The 27,792-nt window shown below is 40.8% G+C and overlaps 1 protein-coding gene across 2 annotated transcripts in view; it reads right to left on the bottom strand.

Moving 5' to 3' along the window:
* Positions 1–16,729, bottom strand: part of MGMT (O-6-methylguanine-DNA methyltransferase) — a 173,584-nt gene extending 156,855 nt beyond the window's left edge. Inside the window, exons 1-2 of one of the 2 annotated variants that reach the window (XM_076339231.1) lie at positions 16,669–16,729; positions 5,834–5,877 (exon numbers count right to left, since the gene is read on the bottom strand). In XM_076339231.1, the coding sequence (XP_076195346.1) occupies positions 5,834–5,857 (24 nt within the window). In that variant the 5' untranslated portion in view covers positions 5,858–5,877; positions 16,669–16,729. Of the gene's footprint in view, positions 1–5,833; positions 5,878–16,351; positions 16,420–16,668 lie in introns of those variants that run through there. The other variant, XM_076339230.1, reaches the window with a different exon arrangement.
* Positions 16,730–27,792: the final 11,063 nt, after the last annotated feature.

Below are 27,792 nucleotides of genomic sequence, written 5' to 3'. Positions count from 1 at the left end.
CAATAACTGTATATACTGCGTGTATTTCTTCTTCCTGTAGCATCCAAAGCAAACTTCCAGCTTGCCAGAAAAATGCACCATGTATCAGGTCCATATATTTTTGTCTGTGCTGCAACAGTAATAAACACCTCCACAGCCGAAGAACAGGACTGTAATCCAGATAAGGCTTTTAAACAAAAGCTGCACTGAAATATACTGCATTAAATGTGCACGTTTTCTCTCGTGCCACATGAAATGCTGCCAAACTGGCCATTTCCTGGGGTAAAGCCGATTCCAACCTTCCAGTAGCCTTTTGCTAGAAACCTGTTCTGCACCTCTCTGGCTAACAACCACTGCCATGGCTTGGAGAGCTATAGCAGCTAACAGCCTTGCTTCTGCCATCCACAGCGCTCAAAAAAAAAAAAAGTGACTCCCCAGAAAACAATTTGCCAACCTTGCCCCAATGCCTTCCCCCACAGCTTGGGAAGAACAGTATTTCTCAGCCCTCCCACCTGCTCCCCACAGAAATACCGCAGCGCAGGAGGGCTAGCAGAAGGCTTCCCAGGGACCCCCCCATGCTGCTTTTCAGCAGCCACAACTACTCATCTCCTGGATTCCTGTGCAAAAATCATCGTATTTCCAACCTCTGGCTGGCACATCATATTTATGCCATTAGCATGCAATTTCGTATTTTAAAACAGAATTAAAACATTCAGTTCTCATTATGAAACACAGCAGCCTGGATCTTCTCCAGTACTCTACTAATATCTCCAATGCTTCTCTAAGTAAATCTAACCCTGGTTAAGCCAAATCTGTAACTTCAGAGGGTGTGAAAACAAGATCTACTCTCATTTCCTTTCCAAACCCGCTCTAGCCAAGAAACGTCAGACAGACGGTAAGCAAATCCAGGGTTAGTTTGGGGTGATACAACAATTTCTTTACCTTCCAGAGAACTAATCCCAAAAAAATTGTGAAGGTACAGAATTAAATTGCATATTTTGAACATATACAAATATACACTGGCACAGCAGTCACTAAAAATCAGTCCCCATCTTCGCTTATCAAAAGGTCCACTTCACAGACGCCCCTGACAAACCAGACCGATACATGTTCATGTACAGAGAGCGACATTTACTTTCTACGGCATTTTAAAAGTATTCGACGAGCAAACACATAATTCCTTACAAAACAATCAAAGACAACAAAAGCAAGTTTCTGTTGTCCCATTGTATTATACTACTAATCCTCTCTGGATGGCAATCAAAAGACCCCAAAATGCCAAGCTATAAAAGTGTATTTCCAAGCAGTGGTAGCCTCTGGCTCTTTGGCTACATCTTCAGTCGGTTGCTTTGGCAGACAGGAGTAATCGCGGTCTGTCAAATGGCAAATTCCCAGTGTACTTACCAGGGCTACCTCAGACTTCTTTATTTTACTTAAAGAATGATATTTTAATTGTAATAAAACAATTTTTTCTCCTTTAGAAGAGGCAGGTAGGTTATTACTATTGCATTCCAGACTGTATTCAAGTGCGTTTTCCTACTTCATCTATTGCCCAAATGCCAAGCTTTGATCTGAGACATTAGTAGCAGCAGATACTTAAACACAAGACCTCAGTGGACTGTTTAAACAGAAATTCAAATATACTATTTCCTCCAATACCTCTCCAAACCCAAGTAAACAAACACATTTTGTACCTTCCCCCAGCTCTTACTTATATAGGAAACTTAAATGCTATGCAAGTGCAGCAGCCACTGCTGTGGCCACATAGCAGTTTAAACCACATATACTGTAGAATATTTATGTCATCATTTTATATCATTAACATGAAGCTAAGATGAACATTTTGAAAAAAGTCAAGTGTTTATATGCAGCATACAAGTAAAATGCCATTAGAAAATGTGGTATTAATAAGCTATACAAATTAGTGGTTGTGGTGGGTCAGCATCAACGTTGCAGGACTGGGTCATGCCATCCCTAGGATGCATCTTGGTGCCCAGCAAAAAAAAGGAAGTGAAACAGCCTGACAAGCTTAGAGACACCCAGTTACTTTAGGATATCTTGTTTGAAATGGTGGGCTGCCTAGAGATAACATAATTAATCGGAGCAGAATTGGACAAGAAATAAAGTGCCAAGAACAGGAAAAAACAGACAGGACAGGGCTAGATATTTCTGTAATAATCAAATTATACCACCAATAGCAAAGACAGAAGTCATAATTATGTACATTCCCTGCTGTTAGGAGGTACCTGTAAATCCCACCAGCACTCATCCTGTAAGCCACACTGCTTGGTGCATCTACCATGGAGATGTAGAAGCATGTTGTCATTCTTAACTTAGTGATGGACCCACAAATGGATTAAGCACCCCCTTATTTTTAGACTGGAAATCATATGCCAGAAGATTCAATTAGAAGCACTGTACAATGCACTACAAAGCTATGTTATACTTTGTTCAGTTGTTCACTGTTTTAACATGTAATCACACATAATAAAACACTAACTCATAATTAAGGAATTTGTCACCAAACAATTAAAGAAACAAATACCATGCTAAAGAATCAAAGATGAAGAATGTGGTCTCTAACAATTAGAGGGTCCCCAAAATTAGTATCTAGTTGTTACTGGTTTGAGGTTTAACAAGTCTCACACAAAGGAAAACAAATGATCACAGCTGTCTGGATTTTCCAGAAGTGTTCATCACTTCAAAAAATAAACTCAAGATATTAGTCAACATTTCAAGATCTACTCCTTAATTACCATTGAAGTGCTTGCTGTAAAAGTGTGTACATACTTCTAATAAGAGGAGGTTATACTTTGAGGCACTGAGAAATACGAAGTTTACCTGCCAAAATCACCACTTGATGTATATGCATCCATACATACATATAGCAAGACTGTAGCGCACTACTGTTACAGGGTTCAGCTGTGTATGTAAATATATGGCAACTACTCTAATACAAGGAAAAGAGATGAAAGTTTAATCAAATGAGACTCGTATCAGGTTCAGGGGAACTGAAAATGGGCTAAAAATGAAAAAATCTAGCAGAAGAATGACTTTAATATTAGGTAACATTTCAAATTTTTATCACCTAAATCCACAAAATTCTTGATCTGTTCCTTCCTGCGTTCTCTGCAGAGCTTAAGTCAGGACCAGCTAAATAAAAGATAATGCAACTAGGCATAACACAATAAAAGATATTACCTTCACAATGCATTATTGCTGCCAATTATAAGAATCACTTCAACTTAATTTCAAAGGCACAATCACCCTCAACTGTAACAGTCTCTTTTTTAAATTTCAAACAGTATTACATTAAGGCAATAACTCACCTTCCAGCTATAATATCAGTCTCCCTTATTGCAAAAATACATTTCATAAATACTTCTCATCGACAAGTCAAGCTAATTCAAGTTAATTTTATTGTATTTTGGTGCTATCTCACATTTGTGTGCAATTACCTTTATCATTTTATTGCCGTGCCAGAAAGTAATCAGAACAATTATTTGAAAAAGGAGGTATATAAATTCTAAATCACACTTGCTGGCATTTTTGATAAAATAGCAGCTTTATCTCAGAAAGTGGCAGGGACATCGGATAAATCATGCATCAGTCAAGTGTAGCTGACCCCCAAGTGCATTGCACAATATCAGGAGTGCTTCAAAAGAAACTTTCCTATATAATCCATCATTCTTTATAATACCAAAATAGCTATACCTGAAAAGTAGGAGCTAGAGAATAATAACAAAATAAATCTAAGCAATATGAACAAAACCATTAATAGTGCTCCTTTTTAAGCTGAAGGAGAGTCAGGAATCTGAACTGTGTTCAAGGAAAGACTTTCACTGAAATTTTTAAAGTGAGTAGAACAGCTTTAAACAAATGAAGCAGCAAACTGTGTATTAAGAATGTGCTAAAAATACATCTACAGGAAAATAAATGCACACAAAAGACAGGTGTCAAAGACTTGTACAAAAATACAAGATTATAGTCTTGGCATACACATCTGAATTTTCCTATCGTTATCAATCTTGGTTTGATTCAGGACAGCATGGACAAGCGCTTCACTGTATTAACAGAGAGCAAAGCATTACAGTTAGTACAAGAATCTGTTTACTAAGTTTAAATTTAATAACTATAAGAAATCCAGAGAGGAACAGAATTGCATTTAGAATTAAATTTCGCATGAAAAATGACAAAGTGGCAATTTTTCTAAGAACACCAGAAACCCAAAAAACTCCTAAATACAGAGCCATTCCTGATGTATGCTCACGCACATAACCACAACCACGTTTCAGCCTCTTCCACACAAACCCAACATATATCTTTGATCACCGCAACACGGCTGCAAAATCAGGGATCAAGTGGGAGACAAATACAGCGATTGTGGAAAATGCCCACGTCCGGCTGCTTTCAGAAACCATTTTTCAGCAACCTGCTTAAAAACTGTTCAGCACGTTACATCGGTGATAATTGGTTTCTGCAAAAACCATATGCCAGGCATATATTGTGTGTCACACCAATGCGTGGTTGTGCCCAAAGTAAAACTGTAAACTAATCACACACTATAAATATCACTAAAGAAACATGAGCTACATTACATACATATTTAATATGCATCCAGAATGGGAGGTAACAGTAGCAGAGGAGCCTGGGCTGTGTCTGCACAGCCCCCAGGCAGACCCCTGCTCCCCACGGCAGATGGGGCAGCAAGAGTTCACGTGTTTTACCTTAAACGTGCTTTTCCACATATCAAAAGGGGAAAACTCCCCTAACAGCTAATGTTGCACCTTTCAACTAGAAGTGAGAGTCGGAGAAATGAAAAGGTTAGATAATAAATTATTAGTTTCGTGTCGCTTGCCAGCTATATCACACCTAGCTTTGAATGAGAGGGAACTAGTGATTCTTCCTACTATGCCCAGTTGTGCAGAAGATAATCAAATATTTCTCTGCCATTATGCCAGATACCTGCTAAAAGATGTTTGCAACTGGAAGATATATAAATATGACAGATGATTGTTTAATAGAAAAAAAGGAAGCAAGAATTTATTTTCCTGAATTTCTTCCTCAACCATTCCATTTTAAAAAATAAGAACAATTTTCTTTTGTGGAAGAGAGAAAGAAAATCTTCTACAGAGGGGTAGAAGACACAGAATATGCCAAAATACTACTTTTCTAAGCCACGTTACATTACGTAAAGCAGACTAAAACCACAAGAGATGCCACTGTTAAAGACATTTTTAACAGTGATAGAAGTTGCCAGCAGGAATAGTTAGATATGCAAGTTTGATAGTACTAGAAATATTTTCCTAGAGGAGCATTACTAATGTTACAAAATAGTTATTCCACAGAAAAAACGTATTCTTGTCTTCAAAGTTCATTTTAATTATTTGAAGAATATGGTTATTGACTAAAAGTGTGTTGATGCCTTTCTTTCAGTAAATTGTTCTGAATTTCCTGACAGAGTTGTTTTCTTATTTTACTATAAAGTTACTGCCCTACACTTATTTCATTGAAGCATCAAGCCTCAAAATTAAGCCTGTTTGTTTTTCGGTAAATGAGGTACTTATTAGGAATTCAAAGCAAACAGCTAACTTATAACTGAAAATGAGGCATTGTCTTGTTAGTTTATGCTCTGTGGCAGATAGATACGTGATGGGGAAAGGTCCACTGATGCCTGTTACCAACCATGTAACAGAGCTACAGAGATTTACAATGCAGCATCAATCTTGTCAACTGGATTCTTAATACTGACTGCTGGACACTGGGGAAAAAAAAACTATGTTACATGAACTCTTTTGTAATGCCGGACTTTCAATGTACAGCTAAATGCAAGGATATTTTACTAGAAACTTACGTTTGGAACAAGCCTTGATGCCATGGTAGACGAAAGGTCTCCACCTGTAAGGAAAAAATTCTCAGATTGAGATTTAATTTGAATTCCACAGGAAGAATAGTACATGTCAATAGTCTCATTTCCCTTATAACCAACTCTATATCATTTTTTTTAAATGGGCTCTAAGTTTCAGTATCTATAATTTCAAAAGGGAGTTTGATTTTTTTTTTTAACAAGCAACCAGGAATTTTAACGTTCATTAGGTCATCTACTGCTTGTTAGAAGCCAAACAAAAAACCAACAGATGGCACACTGAAGACTTCTTCCGTAACAGGCACTACACAGCTCTGATCTTTTGAATAAGAATGCCTTAAAAGATATAGTATGAATTTAAGAAATATTTGTACAGGCAGTAATGCACTTCTGAGTTACTTAATAAAATAAACAGCCTTTTGTGATTTAAGAAATAACACATTTTAAGGCATGAAAGCAACTGACTGACTTAGTTATATTCTAGGTTTAAAAGTGCAGATTGCAAAACACTAAGAAACCACCTAAGAAATGTTAACTTCAGTTATAATAATTCTGGTCTTAAACAGTATCATTATTTATATATCATTAAACAAAAATACAACAGGTTCCTCTTTGCTCTCCCCTTTGAAATAAAGGATGATTGCTATTTCCTTGGCATTTACTTAGTTTTCCCCCCTCTATTTTCTTTTCAGTGCTATTTAGCTAAGATCACTGTATCTTTGCAAAGATGTGCTAAAAACATTACATTTTTGAAAATCAGGGAGATTATCTGACAAAGCTCAGCCTCTGAGTCCTGACTCATAGCCAACCTCAATGGGAACTCTTCCACTTAAGTCAGGGAACTCACTACTCCACAGGAGAGGATAACTGTATCCACCTAAGAAATGATCTCTCTCTTAAAAGAAATGATACGAACATCCGCGGCTTTCCAAGTCCTCTCAAACACATCAAGCCTTGAAGTCCAAGGCAGTAACAGAACAGAGCTGCTTCCAAACTGCTTACAAGAAAACAGTAATATTTAATCTTAATATTACACCTTAATTATGTTAAAAGTTTAAAATTAAGATCCTGAATAATGAGTATTTTAAATATACTAACAATCATACCTTTGCAAGGTAGGCATTGTGAAGATCACGCATTCCATTTTTAAATGTGAATAAGTCAGGCAGATGAGCAATCTAATATAATATTACTTAAAATATCTGTGATAGAGCTAAAAATAAAATAGCAATTTATTTCTATTGTCAGTTCAGAGCTTTAACTTTCAAAGTGCGCAGCAACAGTCAGCTTTTTTCAGATTTTTCTGAAGGGTAAAGCTAGAATATTTGTCTCAAAAATCAGATTTATCCAGAAGCTAGTTTCAAACCTGGGCCAAAGATCAAAGAGAAGTACAGTGTGTCAGTGCGCTGAATTAAGCCAATGTTACATAGAGATACCCAGGAGTATGAATCTGTCCTCTGCCTTTGCTACACTTCCCCAGGAGGCCAAGGAGTAGAGAAGCTGCTGAGATGGCAGGAGATGGTGTGCCGAGATGGCAGCCTGGCATCCCCCGTGTTATCACGAAGGCAAGCCACCAGCATGCCTCCGTCCCATCCACTCTTCCAGGCAAAGTAAGAATCAGCCACCATCAAAATGCCACTCGTACAGTGGCAGGCAACCCAAGGAAGGCTCATCTACCACCTCTACAAGAAAAGGGAAACCCAAAGCCTTTCTCTGAAATACCTGCATCTTTTGCAACCTGAGTATGGTTAAAGTCTGGACACATTTGTATGAAGGACTGGCAGCTATGCGCTTTTGCTTCACTTGCACCAAGTATTAAATAATTACCATTTAACAGTTACTTATGCCCCTCTTCCCATCTCCTACCGGCTGATCTGATGACACACGCTGCTTTGCATTCTGGTGAGATCCACTTGCTCCCCACGTTCCCATTGGGAAATAAAGTGTTTCCAAGATAGCAGCTGCTCATGGGTGGATGAAGGGCTGCTCCATCAGGTCAGCCAGACAACAAGCATTCATACTGACTGAAGGAGCTCAGAGCCCAGCAGACATCTCTGGGACAAAACTGGTCAGGAGACATCCCTTTTCATAACAAATTTTTGTTTTATATTTATTTGCAACACAGTCTCTCTCCCTATGAAAGAAACCGTGCCAAATGCCAAAATCAAGTTAAATTTCAAGTTGTTTTAAATAGCATCTAACTTGTGCTGACAACAGCAGTTTAATTGCTAGCCAGGTTCCACATGATACATTAATGTTTATCTAAACATCTCTGAAGCACCCCCATAAGGATGCTCATACTTTTAAGTGCAATCCGCGCACAGCTCAAGAGTAAATCACGATCAGTCACCAGCAATTTCTTCAATAGTTTTAGGCAATTCCCCTTGACATTTCCTCAATACTACAGTCTCTAAAAAGCATGAGTAAAGATACCCAACTTATACAGCATAGGAAAACTTTACACCCATCTGTGTTTGCTAAGGTCTTCACAAATGGTATTTTTGACCTGCTGAACCAGAGAATACAAACTGACTTTGAGTGTAAGCACACACAGCTCACGAGGGATGCAATGCCTGGTGGAGAAACTAAGCCCAGCTTTGAGGAGATTAGACTTCGAGGAGATTAGGAAAAGGCTTCCAGCTTTAAGAGAAAGGATTCTTACAAAAGGACTAGCTAGTACCTCACAAGCACAACAGTTGCTCGCTCCCTGCTGTAAGTCCCAAGAAACAGGGTGATACACTGGGGGAAGTCCTTACGACCACCGAGACCCTGGTGAGGTTGGTGGCTGAGGAGGACAAATTAACCAAAAGGCTCCACAGTGCCTAAGGAGAGCTGGAGATTGTGTTCATGACCTATTTCTGCCCCAGGTTGAGCTCAACCATCTGCTAGTCCAGAATGGCTTTCCTCTGATGACAAGTAACTTGGGCAAAGCCAGTAATGCCCAAGCCATGGTGCTTAGAAGACTACCTGTAGCTAGATAGGGGAAAACCATACAAGACCACTGCTGTAAGTCAGAGGGCTAGGAAAGTCCAAAACATCATTCCAAAATGCATCTTAACCTTGCAAAGACTGTCTTGTTGGAAGAGGCCAATATATGGACTAACTCATTTTCACACTGAGTTGAAGGGTTCCCCTAAGGTTGATTTTGAAGGTAAGAACCCAATACCTCTTTTGAATGGCACAGGACTTGCCACTGATCAAATTCAATCATGATACCTCATTCTGGATCACATTCCAGAAACTGAGACACCAGAATCACTGGACCCATCTTAAAAGACTGAAACCTTATTGTTAGCAACCCCTTTACCAAAATGGAAAATTTCCTCCTGCATTTGCAGAGAGTAGGATAAACTGAAGGTATCAATTAACAAGCAGAAGTGAGGTGGGGGGGGGGGGGGGAGAGTAATTTGTCCCCATCCTCACTAGCTCAGAGCTGCCTGACTAGGACCAATGAAGCCCATCTCCTGTTGAACTCCTGCCTCATACCTGACCTGTGGGATCACAGCTCCTGCCTCAGCTCCCCTTGGCCCCAAGTTTGCCAGAACTTCTGTTTCCACACAAGAGGTGTGTTGAGGCTGAAGCCATACTGACAAGCAGCCAGGCAGCAGGACACTCCTGAGACAACTGGAAGACACACAAATGCCCTCAGGTGCTGAACAGGAGCTCCTGCACAGTAGGAAATGAGATGGTGCAGGAAGTTAATATATCCTAGACCCACCCTGTGAACATCCGAAACCTTTGAACATGTCAACAGAACAGAAATTTAAAGAAAAGTCAGAGATTACATCAAAAATCAGATCCTTAAAGGCCATGAAAAATTTCAGCCATATTTTGTTGATAGTCTAGAACAGAAGTCCTTGGGTTTTAAGATACTTTCCTGTTTACTTTCATAGAACTGCAGCCTGAAAAGTACATGTGATGGCAGCACTACGGTAAGAACTCAGATTCATAAAAAGTATTTTTCTCAGTTCATCAACTTTTAAACACTAAAGGAAGGATCTCCTTGAAAGACAAGTCCTCAGGATCAGCAGAATGTAATACTCTCTGGTTTCAGTACTAAAATTTAAAAACAGCTATTATATCAAGTCACTATATGAATAAAATTCCATATGAAAACATTTAAAGTACATTAGATTTTTGGTCAAGATGAAAGACTGAAAAAAACTCAAGCAATCTATTCTAATTGGGTTCCCATGGTAACTGTACAATTGGGTTTTTCAGTATAACATCCCAAAGGCCCAATGCACACTTGTAAAATATACTTCAAACAGCCTGAATTGTTTTTACATTACAGCACTCCCAGGAAGATCAATTACTATACATCCCCACCCTAACTATTAGTGGCAGGAGATGTTAACACTATTGGCCATATTAACATAAGTCATGTAAAAAACACCACATATCACCATCATTATATAAAGCTAATTACACACTTCAGATTCATCAAACATGTTCTGAGTAATAAACCAATACTAGTCTTGTCACAAGATCATGTTTACTGAATGTTAGAAATCAACCCCAAATATATGCCAAACCATTTTGCTTCTCATATTGATTTCAAGGATAAACAGAATCAATCATTAATAATTACATTATAAGATGACCCATAGGGTTAATCATATTCTTAGAAACTCTCACTATGGAATCAAATATAGCTGCACAAAAAGACAACTGAAAAGCATTCAAATTGAGGCCATACGCATTACCAATAATATAAAACAAGGTGCATTCACTAACATGAAACTCGCAATTGGTGAAAAGAAAATAGTACTATTGTTCTATTTAAAAACCCACAAGCATTTATTAAAAAAAGTTTCTCTCAGATTAAGCACTTTGCCTTTTTGGGCCTCAATTTCACCTTCTGAAAGCCCAACACTGGCTGTAGACCCAGCTTGTCCTTCCAGACAAGCCTTCCATCCAACTGCCTAAGCCTCAAAGCTAAAAGAAGATAATGACCCACGCCCACTGTAAGTAGGATTCAAAACCGACTAATTCATTTTTATTTCCAGGGGAAAAAAAGCACAAAAAAAACCTGTGGCCAGTTTGAATGGAGTCAGTCTCATTTCTCAGTCAACCAACCAGAAATCTTGGTATTTCATGGACTGAAGTCAGCAAATAACCAGAGGTATTTCTGGTGTCAATAGAAGACTGTGCAAGGGATTTCCCTTTTCTCCCCACCCTTCCCACTACATTATATTTGATCATACTAAACTTCAATGGAGCAAGATGAAGGGAAAATGAAGTTGTATAAATTGTTTCTCCAGGACACTGCTGACAGTCTAAAAATGTACTGTCAACATAGCCAGCACACTGCTGCCAAAGCAAGTTTGTGCGTTTCATGTGTATTTTTAGATGCTGTACATTCCATCTTGGGGTTTTTTGTATGTGAAACAGAAAAATTAATCTTTTAACAGAGCCTTCAGTATACTTTACGTGTTTATTAAAAAGTTTAACTACAGACCTTTTGCATACTTGAATGTACAAACAACCAAAGATAATGTTATCGTTTGCATTGTACTGACTGATCTAAAGCAGTCAGATAATTTAAATATTATTGAATGATGATTATGCAGCAACATTTACAAGACAGCACTAATACTTGCTACCTGCTAATGCAGAGTTACCTGGAGGGAGTTAAATTCGCAGTTGGAGCATGTAGATGGCATGATTCAGAAAACAAAGCAAATCTGACTTCAGCGGGCTGTGCTACTAATATATGTAATATATAATAATACTACCTTACTAAAATACCAATTTCATTAATCTGATCATAATGCATTAAACAGCAGCATTTGAATATAATAATTAAAACCTGAAAATGCACCCATCAGACCAGAAGCCCATCTCTTCAGTATCCCATCTTCAACAGCACCAACAGCATGTAGCTATGAGTACTATAAAAACAAGGCGAAGCATTTAGTGATTTTTACTGGCATACCGCCATGCCCCCCAAAAATGTGGGATTCAAACTTCCCAAGTCTCAAGTAGGATTTCTGAATGTAGAATAAAAGTTAGCTTCTGAGCCTAAACCCAGCATCTCCAGCTGCCTATTCCAAGACCCACAGCTCAGCTACACGCTGGGCAGTGAACACAGTGCGATCTGAACCGACACCTGCTGCTTCTCTGGATGTCATCAGCTCCTGCTTTGAGAGGCAGAATTATTCTTTTATTCCCCTTTACCAAGGGCCTGCTCAAGAGTACAGGCCCTCTATCAGTAGTGCTATTTTACTACTATTTCACTTGGAAAGCAGAGAGGAAGTCAGAATCTTTGTATCAATGAACTCCCCTCTCCCTCCTTGAGATTAAAGGTGTCTTGCTCAGATATAAGTATTTTTAATCACCTTCAGAACCTCCATTGCGTTGGGAAGAATTTCAGCTGCATGTCCAAATTTTACAAGTGACTTGAAAAGATACCTGAAGTGATTTATACCATTTAATTTGGCATAATACAAATCAAAATAGATAGCAGATACTCCTGACAGACATCAGGACAGGGTGCTTTTGCTCTGCTGATACAAAATAGTAAATAAGGAAACAACTTGAAAAGGATTAGCAAAAAGCATCAAAACAGTGACATATTTCCAAAGAAAAACTTTCACAATTACTCAACTTCCATAGAAATCCATAGCCACACAAGCTTTATTGACATTTAAATACATTTGACTTTTTTAAACAGTAGCCTGGACCACACAAGTAGATCATCAGTTTTAAAATTGCATTTTCTATTTCTGGAAAATACTTCAATACAGGTTTGGTCTGGTTTTATAGTTTGGTTGTTCCTTCAGCTGTATGTTTAACTTAATGCTGGCCCAAATGCATCTGTGCTGGTTGATAATGTTAGCTTTACAGGAGACAAAATTTAACGCAGGATTTTTTTCTTGCATTGGGAAGGTTTTGCTCATTATACTTTCAGATAAATTAGCACAACCGAAGCCCTTGCCAGCACAGATTTGTAGGACAGCAACCTTCACAGCTATCAGCAGAGGTAAGAAACTCAAGAACTGGAAGTCTGCAGTAAGGACACCAAACCAGGCCTTTTGCTTTTTAATTATGGCATTAATGAAGAAGTTAAAGTTTGCAAAACCAGCCAAGACACATGCTGAAACCTGTCACTACCTAAAAGATTTCAAGCCTCCTGAAATTAAAACTTTGTCCCACACTTTCGCATTAGTTACATTCTCTTCACCAGTCCAGATACCTTACGAACACTTGGTAAACTAGAGAATTGCACAATCCGTCAATAAAGTAAGCGTATTTTGAACTACTGTCCATATGACTCAATTTGTCAGTAAAAACTGCCACCAGCGCTGTGCTTGCAGAAAAATGTCCATAAATGCATTATTGCGACTGGCAGATCGATGTCCATAATAAAAACAAATAGATTTAACAAGTGCTTGCTTTTACGAGTTATGCGATTGGCGGGATGTGTATTCAGCTTCTGGGACAACTTCTGGGAATGGGCAATACAGACCAGGTTAGGCACTTGCTGACTTCACCAGTGTTACAAACAGGAAGTTATTCTAACACAGGAAATCTTTAAAAGCGTTAGACTGAATACTATTGCCTTCAGGATGTATTTAGAAGTTTCACACATTCAGAATTTAACATATTGTTCTGTGAAATACAAAATGAGAGATGTTAACAACTATCCCAAGCTGTGAGGCTTTTTTTGCCTCGCCCTCTTTGCAGACATTAAGTTTAATTTAGGTCAGCCGCATCCCAGGCAGAATGGCTCACTAGTCTTAAGGCTGATATTAAACACCCCAACAAATCAGGACCTACAATTTGTTCCCACGAAGCTCTTAGAGCACTAACACCAGAACGACCATCACTGCTGAAACTACGTTTCAGTCTCCATAAGTGAAGATGTCGCCCTTGGTATCAGATAGAAGACAGGGCTCACAGGGAAACTATGCACTGGTTAGAGTACGAGTGGGTACAGCAGCTGGCATACTGAGGTTTAATTCATAAACATCAGTAGTTTTTGTTCCCCCAAAACCCTAACTGCACAGGTAAAGAACACTACAAAAACGGTCATCCATGTCTTCGACATGTTCTTCTTTGGATTTTTTGCATCACTGTTTCTTCTAACAGTTTCCCCTGTCACCGAAGTCAGTTTAAACAGAATTTCTCTGGTGCAGCCTTTCCATCTTACCCACACTTCCCATAACAAACTTAATACTTCTTCTGCACAAGTCCTTAAATTAGCCGTTCAAGGAAACCCCGATAACCCTCCCAAAGGGCATGAGCTTCCCCTTCAGGCTACTATCCCTTTAGTGATGCCATTAACTGATTCTCTACATACGTTAAGCATTAAACAGTGGTGACAAGTTAATTACAGAGTTATCAAGAGATAAAGTAGTCACGGTAACACAAGTTGCAATATAACTACAACAGTTTCCTATAGAGCTTCTGTTCAGTTGCTGGTGTAATTGGTGTAATTAACTTGTCATGGATCAGAATGCAGATAGGAATTGCTAAAGCCACCTTGCAAGCTCACATGGCTACATCTTTTTTCCTCTGAAGCTTGAGGCTTTTGGTATTGAACTGTCCACATTTGGAACATTTCTGTTTGAAAACAAAGCAAACAAAACTTTTTACTTGGAAAAATTATGTCAGACTGACAAAACATTCACAAGAAAACAAACAAGCAACTTGGCAAATTTCACATAACTGGATGTTTTTAGAGAAGTATCCTGCATTACTGGGGGTGGTTTTTTGCCCCTGAGACAATAAGCTTTACAAACACCATAGCAGTCAAACACGCATTAAGGAACTTAAAGATGAATCAAGCCAGAGAGGGGAGGGGGACCTGTTCAAGAGGACAAAAGCCCCAACCCAAAATTAAGACCTGAAGAAATAACTTGGGTTTAAAACAAGATATTCTGTGGTACGTATGATTCTGTTCCAAGGTTGCAAGTGCTAGCCTTAAAAACCAGAGCTAGGTTGTCCCACTTTCACTAACCCTTCAGGTCTTGACACAAGACGCAGACATAGAGGCACATCAGCTCTGCTCACTTCTTCCTGCAGAGACCATACAGAAACATTTCCAAAGGGGTGCCTGTGCACAGGCAGGGGAATAGAGCTGCTAGAGGAGACTTTCGGCTCACCAGACCTTCTGTGGGCTTCCACACCACAGGGCAGGGAGGCATCATAATGCGACAGGAGATCCCCTATCGTGGCACCACTTAAGCTGCATTTCCATGCAAGCGAGCGAAGACCAAAGGCCCCAGAGGCAGTTCAAGAGGGAGAGCTCCTACACCGCCAGTTTTGGTCCCCCATGCATTAGGGAGACAGGCAGGGCTTAGATGCCAAAACCTTCATCAGGTTCACAAGGGAACCCTGCCATCTAAACAGATCCCTCCAGAAGATAATCCTTGTCTTCTGTGCAGGGGGAGCACAAGTCTGGACACAACAGTTATGCCGTGACAGTCGAAACTAAATGTTATGCCCCAGTTTATAAAATGGAAGGCTTTCCTATGTGAAACACTGTAGAGACTGCACCGTGCCATTTAATAAGAGCTCCATTACACAAAAATATGATACAACTCAGGTTTATTTGGGAGTCAAGGGCAAAAAAAAAAAAAAAAAAAAATCATTCTTCACATTTATTTTGCTTTAAAAATTGCGTGCAGTTACAATATCATACCTACTTTACAAACAGTTGCAGAGCTTGGCTTTTATGTCAATGGCAAAAGGACATTTTTATGTTAGTATCAATTTGACACACATTATTTTAGTGCTGTTTCACACTAATCTGATCTGACCACAGGCTGCTGCCAGAAGGCAGGGTGTTGCCATCCATTTGCCCCTTGTACCGCTCCATACGCGGCCTGATGGAAACCAACACACTTTTGGGAGTGCCTCGGCTCCCACAGCAGGCACAAAACTGCTTCCCCTGAGCAAGGGAAGGGTTTGGCAGAGCTGGCTGGGGCAGGAGCGGCACCTAGAGCAGCTCACTACCAGTTTGGGTTAAGTTTCACAACCAACATTCCCCTGCAGGAATGACTACCGACCGACACGTGGGCCTAGTGTCTGCTCCAGCAGCAAAGGTCTGAGGACCAAAACAGGGATACTTCCTCTCCTAGGGCCTGCAGGTGCCAGTGAATATGGATACTGGGGAGCATAGAAGCCCCCGTCACTCGGTAGGCTGCAAGACTAACTAAAACCTCAGCGCAGAGGCAGGCATGAAGGGGCTGTGACCGCTTACCCCTGCCACAGCTGCTCAGGGGGACGCAGGGGCCCCCTGCCCCGGCGAGCGGCCCTGGTACGAGGCCCAGCCGGGCGGCAGCTCCCGCCGGCCCCAGCCCGGCACACGGCCCGCAGCCATCAGCCCGCGCCCCCTCCCCGCCACGAGGCGGCCGCCGCCGCCGCCACCCCCAGCGGGCCGCGCTGCCCAGGCCGGGCCGGGCCCGCCAAGGCCGCCGCTGCTTCCTCCTGCGCGGCCGCCCCGAGCCCGCCCCGCCGGGCCCCGGAGCCCCGCGGCTCCCCGGCCCGCCCGCGCACCTGCCCGCGAGGAGGAGGACGGAGGGCGGCAGAGAGGCCGCCGGAGCGTCCCTGGCGCCTGCAGCCGCAGCAAGCCCGGCGCCACGGAGGGGGCTGTTCCCGTCGGGCCGCGGCGGGGGAGGCGCCGCTCCGCCGGGGCGGAGCCGCCGGGGCGCCCCCGTAGGCCGGAAACCCGCGCCGGGCGGGCGAGGGAAGCGGCCTGAAGGGGCCCGGCCCCACGGCCTCGCCCACCAGGCAGCAGCGCCTGGCCCCGGCTCTGGGCGTGCGGTGCGCCCTGCCAGGCCTCCAGACCCAGCCCTTGCACAAGGGCCTCCTACCTGGCTCTGCTGGGGCTGCTCCGGGCCGGGCACGGAGGGGGTACCCTAGTCCCCTCGCCCTGCTTACATGGGCGGGGCAAAGAGGTGCAAATCGCTCGGGGTCATGCAGCCCACCTACGCTGGGCAGGCCTCCTCTCGGGGCCCCCGGGCTCAAAGCCAGTGCAGCTACTGCAGGTCATGCAGGTGGCCGGTCAGAAGCATGGATTTCTGCAAAAATCCGTTGCAAAATAACGGTCTGTGGGCAATAACGCAGGCCACGGGGGGTCAGAGCCTGCACGGTGCTGAGCCCCGGTGGCGGTTGTGCGCCTTAGGTCTTCTTTAGGCAGTGAAACGTGGATGGCTGCTGACCAAAATCCACATCTGGAAGCAAAATGCAGGCCTTAAAACTGAAATGTCTTTTTAAAAATTATCTAGGCTTGTCCTTTGTTCTGCTTGCACTTTGGGGGAGGATGATGAAGGGCAACAGGCAAAGACCGGCAGCATCGAGGAATCGGCTTTTTTCACTCGTTTGCAAAGTTAGGGGTAAGGGTGGGGACAGTGAACTGGACGGGAGTTTGCGGGGGGGGAAGCGTTTGGCAAATGGAATTTCCGAAAGAGGAGACACGGAGGAGCTAAGAGGGAGTAAAATGTCAGAGGAAAGTAGACTAGGGTGAGGTTTATTTGAGGTCATAAAAAAACAGGACAAAAGGTGCCAGTAAAGTTTGCAACAAGAAACCACTAATTTTCAAGCCAGATAATCTTTCACTGTCTGAATCTTAATCTGAGTTATATCAGCAAAAATTTTATTAGTCATGTTGTATGACTCAGAAGCTATCACAAAATGGAGGAATTCACTTTTGAAAGATCAGAACAATTTTTAAAAAGTCATTACAGAATCTTGGAAATCCTTTTTTTATAGGGAATGAACATTGTAAATAAAATGGCATCGTGTTAGTGTCTGATAAATCTGATTCTAAAAAATTACAAAATCTGGTCCAAAATGCAGAAGTTTCCCCAATGCAGTTGAAAGTACCTTTGCAATAGTTGCACTTGGTGCAAACTTACCAAAGGGCAACACTCACACTGGTGTGTAATAGCACTGAGACACTCCTGCTGGTTTTAGAAGTAGTATTTTTAACATCACACCTAGTTACCCCTTTTGCTTTCTGCGCCGTTAACCTTGAGTCTCTCAAGGAAATGTAAGCAAGGAATGTTTACCACCCTGTCTTACTTTCTTTACTATCCGCGCAGGCAAAGCACTGGCCAAAAGTCACTGTTGAAATTGTTCTCGGATGGTAAAAATGTCCAGAGCTTCCACACCACCCTGCTAACTGCAACCTGCAAACATACCAATTTTGAACAAGATAGAAGTGATCTGTGAATCTGTGTGATCTCTGAAGGATGAATTACTATTAATATAAATGGTTTAACAATGATAAATCAAATTCAGATCTCATGATATGAACAGCTTATCAAGGGAATTTCATTTAAAGCAGCAAAGAAAGGATCTTACAAAAAAGGAAAAATATATGAAAAGGTATTCCATGTTTGTAATAAATTACAACCAATTACAGGCTTCTGGTTCATGTTTTCTTTTTTATGCATTCAGAGTTCATCTCTCTGACTTAGCTTTTCAGTAGCTGTTAGTGAACAGATGATTCAAACTATTGTGTAACTGTGTAATGCCGTATGCTGACAAGAGAAAATGAAGCTTTTCAGTAGTTCTAATGAAGCCCGGATTAATGGTCAATTAAAAGGTAGTGCCATTGCATGCCCCATACAAGTGCAATGGCTTATGTGAAGATGATCTCATCTCTAAATGAAAGATCTCTTCACATCAGTAAGCTCTGGACTGGATGGGGTACCCTAGAGATAGTTATTATTTTAGAATGTAAATATCAAACTTCTCACACCCAGTTTGGTTTTCTTCTTTTTTCTCAGACATTTTAAAATCCAGTGTCATGATGTGAATTAAAAGGAAGGAAGGTGGAGATTTCTGCAATAAGGTGGATCTGCTGCTTGGCAAGAAAAGCGCAAACCAAAACATGTTTATAAATCAACTGTTCTGAAAAACTGTCTCCACAATCTTCCTTTCCTAAACGATTATCAGTTCTTTTTCTGCCTTTTCAACCTTCAAGGTATCGATATAAAGATCAGCCTTGCAGGTTGGTCTGAATTATTCCAGTTGAGAAGTAGCAACCTACTGACCAGCCTGGCCATGGTGGATGTTAGCACTGACAGTAGTGCTGCTTAAAAAGAAAACTTGATTAGCAGTGAAGTCCCTGAAGGACTGCTTTCTCACTGTGAATACATGCCATCATTATATAGATAAATACTTACAGATTTATGCAACCTTAAGATAAATAGGAGATTCTCAGGGACATCCACGTAGCAGGTGCAAGTAGACCTAAGCTCCCTTTGCCTCTGCTCTGAGCTATATAGGTCTGAGCCACGATGGGAAGGTGTATATAGCTGTCTAATGCATGGTTATCTCTGCCATACGCTTCTCTCCACATCTGACCTGGGATTAGTTCAGGTGGAGCGAGTCAGATTCTGCTTGCACCTATCCTGTGAGTAGTGAGTAGCAAGAGAAAGGGTAAGGTAGGATGTTTGCAATAGTTTAAACTGACAGAATTTAAGATTCATTAATATCTTCCAAGTATTAGCAAATGTTAGTGTACCATTTTAAGCACTTTGGAAATTTCAGTCTGGTATTTTATCTTAAAAATGAATTTATTTTATTTTTAAAATATTAGAATGCCAGATTAAAGGGAAACAATGCTAAACTGAATGAAATCTTCTCGCTGTCTTGATATCCTTTTCTCAAAAGTAGCCAGTTCCTGAAACTTTAAGTGGAAACCTCCCCAAAATACGTATTCATCTTTTCTGACTCCTCTCCCAAGATGATTTCCTTATTGCCTGAAGCATGAAGATTGATTATCTTTAATATGATTTTAGTTTGCATTATAACAGGTTTGAATAGGGAAAGTAAAATATCCAGACTTTCTTAAAACCTAGCGTCTTGGGTTTTGGTAGTGAATGCACAAGTTGTCTGTTTGCAATATAAAGCAGTGTGTCTCTGCGCTGGTTCTAGCAGTACTGCATTGTAACTTAATTCAGTGTCATATACTTCTGTTAGCAAATGAGGTAGGAAGGGTACTCCTGATGGGTTTTCACTCTGCCCTCAGAATTATAAGCATCTTATTCAAATCTCCTATAATCCTTTTGCTGTCCAGATTTTCATCTTTGTTACTTTAAGTAAGCGCCATTATAATTTCAACCACTGAACTTTTGAATTTCCCCCTAATCAGTCCTTTAACGACAAGAGCAAGACTGAGGATACTGTTCCTAATTAGATGTATCACCGGTCAGTGACATCAGTGTCAACAGAACATATATATGTATATCTCCCCTTTTTCATGTATTTAGGCCTGCTCCTACTACTGTAGTTGGTATACCTTGTCAGACTTTATTAAATTAGCTATGAGGGCCACTAGGTGTTAATTTTCTTCCTAGGAGTTTCCAGCATTCAGTTATGACACATCCAGTCTAGTTCATTAATACTAAAGCTTATGGGGAAATTTTCATAACACTGATACTGTAAGAAGATACAAAATTTCTAAAATGTTTTTCAAGTCGTGTCCCATGTCTTTGTTTTTCATTCAAGGCATTTTCTTTCAGTTCTTTAAACTTATTTGTTATTAAGTCTGTTGCTTATAAGACATTGTTCATTTAACGCGGCGTTTTCAGGTACAGGATAGTATTTTCCCAGGACTGGAACATCTGTCTGCAGTTGAGTGCAAAATGCCCTTCTAGTGACAGCAAGTGAATTTGCTTCCAAGTAGACGGAGGCTTAGACTAATACATGAACTTCGGGGTCACAGAATGTAATGGGGTGGGATGGAAAACTGAAAAAGGAGGTTTTTATTAAAGGCCTTGAGATGTGAATTCACAAATATTTCAGCCTGGATTAAATTCCTTGTTAAGGACTAACCTCTGAAAGCATCTACTTTCTGCAACATCTGCTGTGGAAAAGAGACTTGGGCACTGGAGCTGTAACTACCCTCTTGCTAGCTTGAGAGAGAAACAGATGGAGTCTCAGGGAAGATGTAGTATTGAAAATCACTGTGATTTGGACCTCACTTGTAGTTCTTTAATTTCCCCCCAGAGAAAAGTGTCAGATCGGAGCACAGGCATAATATATTTCTGCCTGTGTGTGTATGTGCCTTACTGAGTCAGAATCTGGCCTCGATCACTTCCTATGCTCCAGTGACCTCTCCGCATGAACCTCCTCAGCTGTGAATAAGCGCAGTAATGCAACCTTGTATGATTTCACTTGAACAAGTAAATAAGTCTTGCTTTTCACATTTATAATCACCAGGAAAAAAAAAAAGGCTGAATGAAACCAGAAACTGTGATTTTGTTTGCCAAGATGCTTGCATTTTCTCAACAGCAGGGATGTGTCCTGCAAATTTAAATCTGGAAAGTTCATGTCAATACAGAGCTAGCTATTTGATCTGGGCACATTATGTGCTTTAATTGGCCCTGAAGGAGAGAGTGTGTCTGTGTATGTGAAAAGCACTCTGAATCTGGTTTCAAAATAAGTTTTTAATAATAGAAATAATCTCTTATCCCAGACTTTTGTTTGCAGCACATTATGGGAGTTTGTCCATACATTTTAATTGGTGTGAAATGGTGAGAAGCACACACCTGGGTCACTGGGAAGTGGATCGTATGTCTGGATGGGCATGTGAGTGCAAGTGTTTCTGGGAACTTTAAAAGGAGTTAAATTTTGATGATGTGGGATATGATCTGTATGTTAGAAAAGAGGTCTAAGGGGTAGTTCTGAAGAAGTGTGATTTTCTGGGGCTCATTATTCAGTCTGGGTAGGAGCAAATTGGAGGTTTGAAGGCCTGTTTGTAGCAAAATGTAGAGACCTGTAAGAATCACTGGTGATGGCACGTCATTTCCAGTGGCAACTGAGATTAAAGAACACTGATACTTCAATAAGAGGAGAGTATCTTCCTTGTGTAAGGAAGATACCTTCCTTGTGAACGGTCTGGGTCTCTGCAGTTAATGTCCACAATTCTTGAAATTCGAGAGAATTCTGATGAAGATCTGTAAGTTTTAAATTGCCACCGTCTTTGAAATATATTGTAATCCCCGCTAATAAAACTTTTTCTCTCCCTCTTCCCCCAAACCATTCTCCAAGCTTGTTTGATTCCACTTTCAAATGTGGAAGCGTGGACTCATCTCTATTAAAAAAAAAAGAAAAAAGTAAGCTAGGAGTCCGGATATATTGAGCAGGAATACAACTGGTTCCTGCACTGGGAGAGGAAGGAAATTGGGTGGTTCGAAGTGTAGAATTACTGGTAAGTTAAGAAAATGTATTTCAGTAGGCAAACCATTTTCAGTACTTATGAAGAAGCTTGGCATTGGGAGAAATACGATTTCCTGTAATCAAGGTGCTGGGAGTTGTTTGCCAGCCACTAATGCCTTTAGGGAAATCTAGTAGCAAACCGTGTAAATGAAAGGGATATTAGCAGAGATTGGCTTCATTTTCTTTAGGGCAAAAACATAAAAAGTTATGGTGTTTCATATGCCCTACTTCAGTTGGTTTAGTTATCTCCTGGATGCTCTATTCCAGAAGTTGTTGGAAAATGCTTTGACAATATTTGGTGAAGCTAACCAGTATAAATTTTATCTGTTATGCCACAGAGAAATTTGTGTGGTAAAAAGGCTTATAAATATTAAATAAGAGGAATTTTGGGTCCATAAGGCCACTGATAAATCTCCTATTAAATTAAGTGTGCCTGGAGTCCTATATTTAGTGGAGCTTTTGCAGCTATTGCCAAATTCCAGCAAGGCTCAAGCATTTCCAATAATTATTACAGCAAAATTTATGGTATATATTTTTTCTTATTGACATATTAAGCATATTTGCAATAGAACACATCCTTCAAATGATTGCGTTATTGTAGCCTGTTGAGAGATGTGCTCATCTTTGTAATCATCGTAAATTATTTGAAAAATGTTCTTAATAATTCTTTTTTTCTGAATGGAGATTCCTCCTTGCATTCTTTCCTATGCCACGGGCAGGTGAGGTTGCTAGCAATTATCTTTGCCATTGCATTCACAGAACTCACAGCATCAATTACTTGGTAGGGGCGGACTTGCTCCCAAATGAACCTGTGTGTTTACCAGGAGGCACTGGAAATTAAATCAAGTTAATTCCTTTTGGTCTTCCTACCCAAGCTGTGTGTGCATGTGCAGGGGTGCACGCATGTGTGTATGTGTGCATTTTGTAGAATCACATATTGTAGTTTTAGAAATGAATCCACTTGAAGTTGGTACTAACCTGCCTCTTGCATCAATGGAAATGGATATTATGATTGCTGTGTTGAAACATGCGCTCAAATGCATTGGGAGTTTGATACTATTTTTCAAACTGCCAAATAGATAATGTCAGAACATTTCTGAAATGGGATACTAACATCAAGATATACTGCACCAATCAACTAACATCAGGCAAAGTATAGCGTAAAACTGTGGATGTAGGAGACTACTACAGAATTTCCATTTTCATTCCCTATGTCAACAGCTTTGTAACTTACCTAGTAGATTGTTTTATGTTTTCCAGACATATTCTCAGTAGACTACAAACACTACATTCAGCTCAGCCTTCAGAACCCAAAGAATTAGATATGCTGTAGTTTATGAAATGGATGTTTATGAAAGTATCCTTTGTTTGAATTGCTCAAAAACCCAACATGAATTCAAACTTTGACAGCGTAAGCAGAAAATAAGAGGGCCATAGTGATCTCCCAAATGTAGCCTTAACTATTGAGGTTCTCATATTGAAAATGCAATTTTCTGTCTAGATGTTTATGAATGTCTTCAAATTCCCTTTCATAATAGCCCCTTTTTGACAGGCCTTTTTCAACTCTGAAATATGAGAAGAAAGGTTGCTGCAGAATGTAGTATATACCATTATAGGAGGTACACCTCTGTCCCTCAAGCCAACAGTACTCCTTTGGAAGTCAGTGATGATATATGCATGTGTAGGAGGTTGCAGAGCCCAAGATCCATTGCAGAGAAGCAGGATTCTTTTACTGAATCACAGTAAGTTCAGATGCTAAAATGTGGTGTGACACTTTAGGGAGCCTGTCTATGTAAAATGTATGAATTCTGTGTGATTTTATAAACTGTGTGTATAACTCCAGCCTTGTGTAATCTTTAGAGTGCTAGCAAACCTCATCATGTAGCCACTGAAGAACAGTCAAGACTGTTAGTATTGAATTACTCTCTACAGGTAGAAATGTGCCTGTTTTGTTATGGAGAGTGTCAACATTAAAGGAATCCAGTTCCCCTGGATCACTTGTGTACGTTAGCATCGGTGTAAATGGATGGCAGCAGTGCAATCGACACAACAGAAATGAATACACAGCAGAAAAGCAGGCACAAAGCATAGACTAGTTCTACCTGTTGTCGCTCACATTTTCACATTGTCCTTGTGCTTTCATGAAGACATGATGGCAAGTGGTTGTGTGCTTGGGCAGCTGAGGGAAAGCAAAGAGTCCTGTAGGAGATTGCAGAGTCAGTGTTGGATCTCCATTGCCAAGATGACTGGCGACCCAGGAGCTTGAGCCTGGGGTCTGAACCTTGATATCCAGTGCTGATGAAACTGCTCAGTCCCAACCAGCTGAGAGCAGCCAAGGCCCACGCTTGAAATCTATACAGCTGCCTGAGGGGAGCCTGTGAGGGAAAGCTCATGAATGTTGGGATATTTGGGGATCACATCGTGCATTTGGCAGTTTTGCAGATGATGCTACGTTAGCCCATCTAAGGTCTCTCCTCGCAGTTTGGCTGATGTGGCTTAGAAAGAGCACAGCTGGGGACCCTGGAGAAAACTCAGCGAGGGCCACCCCTTCCCCAGGGAGCTGCTTCTGAGCTGCAGCTCACCCTCTGGGTCTTGCCTGACCCACGCTGCCATATCCCCTTGCTGTGCAGGCAGCGTGCCTGCACTGCTGCCTGACAGCCCAGGTGGACTGCCCATCTACACACTGTCCTGCTTTCACACCTGACCCAGCTTAGCCAAAGCAGTTCAGGCATCTCGGGACTATATTGTGCTTTTTAGTTATAAAGAGAAAATTAGAGTCTCTGCTGATGAATCTTGTGGGCAAGTAAGTGCCGTATTGCCAGGTAAACAGTGGCTACTATCCTGTTGGTTTTAACAGAAATAGTCATGCGTATGGACTTTGAAGAGTTATAGTTTCTTCAGAGAAATCATTGGCCATGTAAAATGTGGTTTGAAGCTGATGAGAAGACTCTCACTGATTTCACTAGGCTAAAAGATCAATTGTATGAGATGAACTACTGCTGTTCCCAGACGAAAATGCCGGTTTTTCTTTCTATAAAAACATGAACTTTAGGATAGCTGTATGGTGCATGAAAAGGAAGATACTGAGGTTCTCCCAACAGCAGGGACTTGTGAGAGGAAGGAGAGCCTTGTTTGTAAGGTAAGGTAGTAACTGAACAATGCTCATCCTTTGGTTTTGAGGGCTCAAATGTATGAGCATACTGCAAGCCATGCAAAATCCAGGAAGGCCATATACAAACAAAAATTAACACAGATAATTTTTGTTATAATCTGAAAGTGCAGATTATTTTGTGACTTTCAGTGTTGTGAACTTGTGTACTTGGTATATACTATCTGTTATAATGGACTGTCGCATGATGGAACAAGTTCTTTGTAGGAGAGGTAGAAAGGATCTTCATTTTCTTTGTTGTCAATTGTCACCAAACGTTGGGAAAATTAGCTGTTTCAGGGAAATACTGCTTTGAAGTTGTTGCAGAAGTACTTGGTATAAAGCTCTGATCCCATTCAGCATGAGTGTGTTCTTCAGGAGAGCTGTTTGCTGCTGCAGCGTTCTTATCAGTTGTGCTTGTGAGACTCTCTCTGTCTTTTTCTCTGTTCCCTTGATCAGTCTTTACTGCCTTCTTTTTCTTTGTTTTCTATCTTTTTTGAGCATCTTTTTCTCCAACATAATTTGGGCAAGTTTCCAGTTTATGTTCAGTCCTGCTTGTAATCATCATGTTGAAAAAGGAACTAGAGCTCAAAACTTCATTTTCCAGCCACAACGTTAATTTTAGTGACAAAAAAATCTGTTTTGGAGTGAAAGAAAAGGGACAAGGAATTGCTGTTTTGACAAGTTAGAGAAATGGTTAATAACGTCCTAGTTAAGGATGTAAATAAACTGCTGGTAGTAGGATGGGTTAGCAAAAACAGGCTAGTAGCTCCATACATACTTCTCTAAAGAAAGCATATTTAAAAGGTGTTCCTCTGAGGGATTAGAACGGCAAAGGGAAAGGCAGGAAGAAATGCAGCTCCTTGCCAAGTAGTACCACCAAATAGAAGCAAGAACCCTGTTCAGCTGCACTGATGTGCAACTTCAGTGCTAAGCTGGGGCACTGTCTTTACTTCTTGTGTCTTTTATTAACATTTGTATAAAAATACAATGTACACTGTCAGCTAAGTAGAATTCTGCAGTGATCTAAAGGGATGTGAAAATGTTTATCTTCTTTTTCCTTTTAAGTATCTATATAGCATTACTTGTCTCATAATAGTGTTGGGGCATACCCAGGGTTCCTGTCCCTCACAGTGGTCTTGGCTTGGGTCTGAGTTCAGCTCCCCATTCAAACAGCAGCCTAAGTATATAATATATAAATTATATAAATATATACAAGTATTTTATAAGTATAAAAATGGGTAAAATTCACTTTGGCCTGTATCCGTGCCTGTTTGCGGAAGGTGCTGATGTCCAGGATCAGAGCAGAGGAGCATGCTGGATAACCGGGGCTGTGATGGAGCAGGGCTGGGAAGTCCCCCAGCCGGGGTGCGCTGGACCTGGCTGTGTTCCCGTGCCTACTGGGCGGTGACATCCCTCCAAAATGGTGCTGAGGTGGTAGTCCGTGCTGAGGTGAGGGGCTGATCCCCGGGTCAGCAAATCCGTGTGTGGGGCCGGTGACAGATGCACGGCTGGGGTGGGGCTGCTCCCACATGTACATCGATTTAGGCAAATCTATTCCATGTTCAGCTTTTGAAATCGGTTTAATAATACACATTAAAATGCCAACTGACCTGCAACAGGATAAAAAAAATTGTTCGTGACATTAAGCACCTTAACATGAAATAATTCAAGTTAACCTGCAGCAGATTTCAAGCATAAGCAAGTCCCTAGATGGTAAAGGTAAAAATGCACACCCTGAAAAGGTCAGGCATCTGCTGAAACCTCCGTGTGCTCCCAGTTCTGACAAAAACGAGACGTAGGCAAAGGCAACTCCAGAGCAAGCCTGAGGAATAAGAAAGAAGGTGTGCTAGTCAAAAGAGAGGTAACATTTATATTTCTAATAATGTTGTAAGGTACCAGGAATCAGCAGGAGCCAATGAACTACTGCTCTGTCTCCTGTATTTGCAAATCTTGTTTAAAAAGTTCCTAACTTCTGTGCTCAGGATGCCTCCTTCAAATCACTGTCATCCCCTGCCTGTTTTTAGATTTAGCTGGCCTTTATAGAAGTGCAAGAGGAAAATCAGCATAGTTTAGCCCAGTATAATGGCTCAATAGTTTTATACTGTTCTGGAACATGGAGTAGAGATCATTTTGATTAGTATATTGTTTCAACACTGGACAAATACAAATGTTTCTCTTGAGTCTAAGGATATTTTTAATACTGCTTTTTAGATGTTGTTTTATTTTGCTTGAAACTCAAAATGCATTCTTCCCAGAATTTTTAAGCTTGTTCTTTTAATTTTTTTAAGGGTATCCTGTCAGTTTTTAAGTACAGTCTTTTCATGTTGCCAATGAATTGCTTTGATCTGCAGATGAGAACTGATGAGATGCAGCTTCCTCATTGCTGAACTTTGCCAAGAGTTTTGAGTGCATCTGCGATCGAGCCCGTCAGAATCCTAAAATCGGGAAAATAAAATTCCTGACAAGACTTTCCAAAGCAAACTTTTCCCATTGTCTATAAAGCAAAAAGCCCAGAATGACGTCTGTGTTTTGGTAGCATAAAAGTGAATGAAGAAAAAAGGAACACAGTCTGATTAACATGTTGTTTATTTATGTAGTAATAGCTATGGAAAAA

The sequence above is a fragment of the Aptenodytes patagonicus genome, chromosome 5, assembly GCF_965638725.1.
Source record: "Aptenodytes patagonicus chromosome 5, bAptPat1.pri.cur, whole genome shotgun sequence".
Classification (NCBI taxonomy): Eukaryota; Metazoa; Chordata; class Aves; order Sphenisciformes; family Spheniscidae; genus Aptenodytes; species Aptenodytes patagonicus.
This window is presented reverse-complemented; position numbering and strand designations above follow the sequence as displayed.